The sequence below is a fragment of the Lemur catta genome, chromosome 11 (genome assembly GCF_020740605.2).
Source record: "Lemur catta isolate mLemCat1 chromosome 11, mLemCat1.pri, whole genome shotgun sequence".
Lineage (NCBI taxonomy): Eukaryota > Metazoa > Chordata > Mammalia > Primates > Lemuridae > Lemur > Lemur catta.
The window spans coordinates 10,101,050-10,104,488 of NC_059138.1; the positions used below are offsets into that span (position 1 = coordinate 10,101,050).

At 42.7% G+C, this 3,439-nt stretch overlaps 1 protein-coding gene across 1 annotated transcript; it reads right to left on the reverse strand.

Moving 5' to 3' along the window:
* Positions 1-2,172: 2,172 nt before the first annotated feature.
* On the reverse strand, positions 2,173-3,189 carry TAS2R40 (taste 2 receptor member 40). The gene has a single exon (XM_045564501.1). It carries the CDS (start codon positions 3,149-3,151, stop codon positions 2,180-2,182), a length of 972 nt encoding a protein of 323 aa, XP_045420457.1. The 5' UTR covers positions 3,152-3,189; the 3' UTR covers positions 2,173-2,179.
* Between the last annotated feature and the right edge of the window lie 250 nt (positions 3,190-3,439).

A 3,439-nucleotide genomic window follows, 5' to 3' on the forward strand; every position in this document is an offset into this window, starting at 1 on the left:
CCAGATTGGGAGCCCCTGGCAACCAAAATCTCCTGAGCTGCTCCACACGGTAGATGATACTCGGAGTGACTGTGGGTAAAGGAATCCTTCAAACTATAACTTTAGCCTCCTCCAGGTGGTGGGGAGAGGGAGATCAAGTAGAATTTGCAAGGTGGGTACCAGTAAAGACACTGAGACAACACCAAGCCTGGCTTTGCATTTCGTTATGAACTTTAGCCCAGCAGAGTCCAATTTTTGTTTTCATTTGGGACTTCTGATTTGTCTAAAGCCAACCAATTTGAAGACCAGGTATTCTGGTTCTTTCTGGATGCTTAGTTAAGTTTTACATAAAGAAAAAAAGAATTGGAGAGAATTTCATCTAGCTGAAGGCAGGGCAACATACAGTTCTGATGGGATGTTGTCATACCTGAAGCTCATGGTAGCTCTCTACTTGCTGCCTTAGGCCCTTGCAAACAATGAGATGCTATTTCTTCCTAATAAGCATGGAGAGGATTATACATTTTATCCTGCCATGGTTCATGTTAATGTAATGGCAACTTTAAATTAGTTTTATGTTGGTTTTTTTTTGTGATGTTTACAGTACCTTTAGTGGGTACATAAGCCTTTTTATCAGCATATATTATTTGGGTGAAAATATACATTTCTCTATTCCTTAGGAATTGGAATAAAACTTCACAATCTAATTTGTCTTATTGTAACAACTATAGCAGTCTGAAATAGCAACATAAATATCACTTAAGAGAGCTATCAAAAGTGTGTGTTTTTGTACATCTTTTAGTATCCAGTTAAACAAGTACCAAACTCTCTGAACTATAAAGGGATTCATGTGAGTGTGTGTATGGCAGAGTGTGTGTGTGTGTGTGTGTGTGTGTGTGTGTGTGTGATTTTTTGCAATTGTGGATGTAAGGGATTTCCTCTGATATGTATGCTTGAGAGCCCAGGACCTCAGAATTTACACTTTGCTACTGAACATCCACTTTGATTTGGAAGCTATCTAAGCTTGGTCTGATCAATAGCATTCTTTTTATGTTTTCCTTGGTAATTGTGACTTACAAAATACCTAATAAAAGAAAAACACAAATTCCTAACTTTTGAGTTCCTAGATATCCAAGGAGTGGGGTGTCTTATTTTGTGAACAACCCTTTGAGACAATGCTGATAGAATCATTCTGAAGAGTGACAACAAAGAATAATGTTCTCCTTCTTCTCTAGTGGCTACTCCCAGGCAACCTGCTCTTGCCCCATTATTTACTTCCAGGTAACCCAGAGCTGGTAAAGCCAGAGGCACAGGTGCCACTTGCATTGCCACAGAGCCAGGAGCAGAGCAAAACCCATGTTCACTTATGCTGGCCTCTTTCTTTTCTCTTTCTGCTTCTTGCTCACTTTCTCTCATTTGGAGAAATAAGGCATTCAGTTGACCAACCAAGTGTACACCTGCCATCCTATGTCTCATCTTTTTCTCCGAACAACCTCCCTAAATGATCGCTTTTTACATACTCCCTTGCTTTTTGCATTACCTTCTCTGGAAACTCCTGGAATCTAGATGTCACCCTGTCACTCCACTAATAGTATACATGGCCTCCCTTTAGTCAAATCCAAAGCCTTTTTTTTCACCTTCACTTCCCTTGAAACCTCTGCAGCACTTGATAACTTTGGGCAGCCTTTCTTTCCCGAATCCCATTTCTCTGTAGCTACTCTGGTTTCCCTTCTACCTGTTGGACTGCATGCTGGGCTCTTCTTTACTGGCCCCCCCTTTCCCTAACTGTGGGTTACTAGGATGTCTTAAGTGGGGTGACCATATAATTTCTTATCCAGACCAAGACATCCTTGAAAATTAGAGGGTGCTTTCAACTGACAACAGACAACAAATAGAGATCATCCCAGGCCAGCCAAACTGAGATGTCTAGTCACTCTCTCCTTAAGGCTCAGGGAGAGGAGAAATTGGAAAAGAGCAGGATATGAATGAGCATAGATGAAGGAGCTTTCATAAGTCCATCGTTGTATTGCTTAGTTACTTCTGCTTAGAATATCAAGTTAAAAATTTAGCTTCACACTTATGACAGAGTCCAGTAACCTGAGGAGCAGTATCCAAACAAATTTAGGGGAGAAAAGATGAGTGAAAAGAGAGGTCTAGATGAGGCAAAGGCAGGGCTGATGGGACTAGGTCCCCTGGGTCCCAGTCACAAAGTCTGTCTTCTTAGGAGAAGACGAACTCGGTGATGAAACTGCTTCCAGGCTCTTCTCATCCCAGGGTTTCCCAAGATCAGTTGCAAGGAGTGGCCAGCAGGGTAGGCAGCCATGACGAATTTGCACAAAATATTCCAGGGACTGTAAATGTGAAAGATGTTGGACAGGGAAAGAAAGAGAGCAACTGCATTGAAAATGTAGAGAATGAGAAAGTAGCTGGTGCTCTTGATGGCGCCCACGTGAGCCTCCATGCTGGGGTCCCTGGAGCCGGTGGCATTGCCTTCCATGTGTAGGATGTGTCTCTTGAGAGAGAGGATCAGCAGGGTGGCTGCCTGGATGAACATGACCAGAGGAATGAGGATCCCCAGGTTATAGAAGAAAGTCAGGTTGCTCATATTGGTCTCAGAGACAATCATCTTCTCAGTGGAGTTGGAGGAGGGGACAGAAATGGAACTATTCACATACACGTTGAAGACGTTATTACATAAGGGAATGCTGAAGCATATGGAAAACAACACTGACAGCCTCACAAGCCAAGGCAGCAGTGCTAGGATTTTCCTCTTCATCATGAAGAACAAAGGGTGAGTAAAGTTTGCAATTCTAAGACAATAGAAGACATTGAGCCAGGTGGCAAACCAGAGGTTGGCATAGTTCAGAAACATGATGGTTACTCTGAAGAGTAAATACACTGTGTTTTGGTTGTAAATTAATGGGAATAGTAGATTGTAAATATTCTCCAGCATCATCCAAAACTGTAGCAAAAGCCTGGAAAAGCTCAGCATCAACAGAATGCAGTCTCCAGTCGGGAGTCTTTTGGCCCTGACCCACTTAGCCCCATAGACAGCTGTAATGAAGCCATTCCCAACCGTGCCAGTGATGCATTCTATTCCAGAGACCACCAAGGTGAAGATGATCCTCAACTTGGTTGCGTCTTTATCTGTGCCATCTGTGTTCACCACTGCCATTCTCTTCGACCTTGACTTTCAGGTTTCTACACCAAGAACTGGTAACTGCTCTGCAGTCTTCTGACCCTCACTCAATGTTGTTGTAATTCTGTCCCCCTCTAGTTAATGGTTATTTACAATTTTTCTCCATTTGCTTGTCATATGACTGCAAGTTAGAGGCTTGACATGCAAATCATGGGAGGATCTGGTTACTGGTTCTGTCTCCATTTTTCATAAAGATCTATTTGTCTTGGGCTTTCAGGAGCTTGCTGGAAATTTGAGACAGGTTTCTAGCACAGCACCCTCCTA

What these genes read in the sequence shown, in the direction of transcription:
- TAS2R40 (XM_045564501.1), bottom strand. Translation starts at nt 3,151, where the DNA reads ATGGCAGTGGTGAACACAGATGGCACAGATAAAGACGCAACCAAGTTG.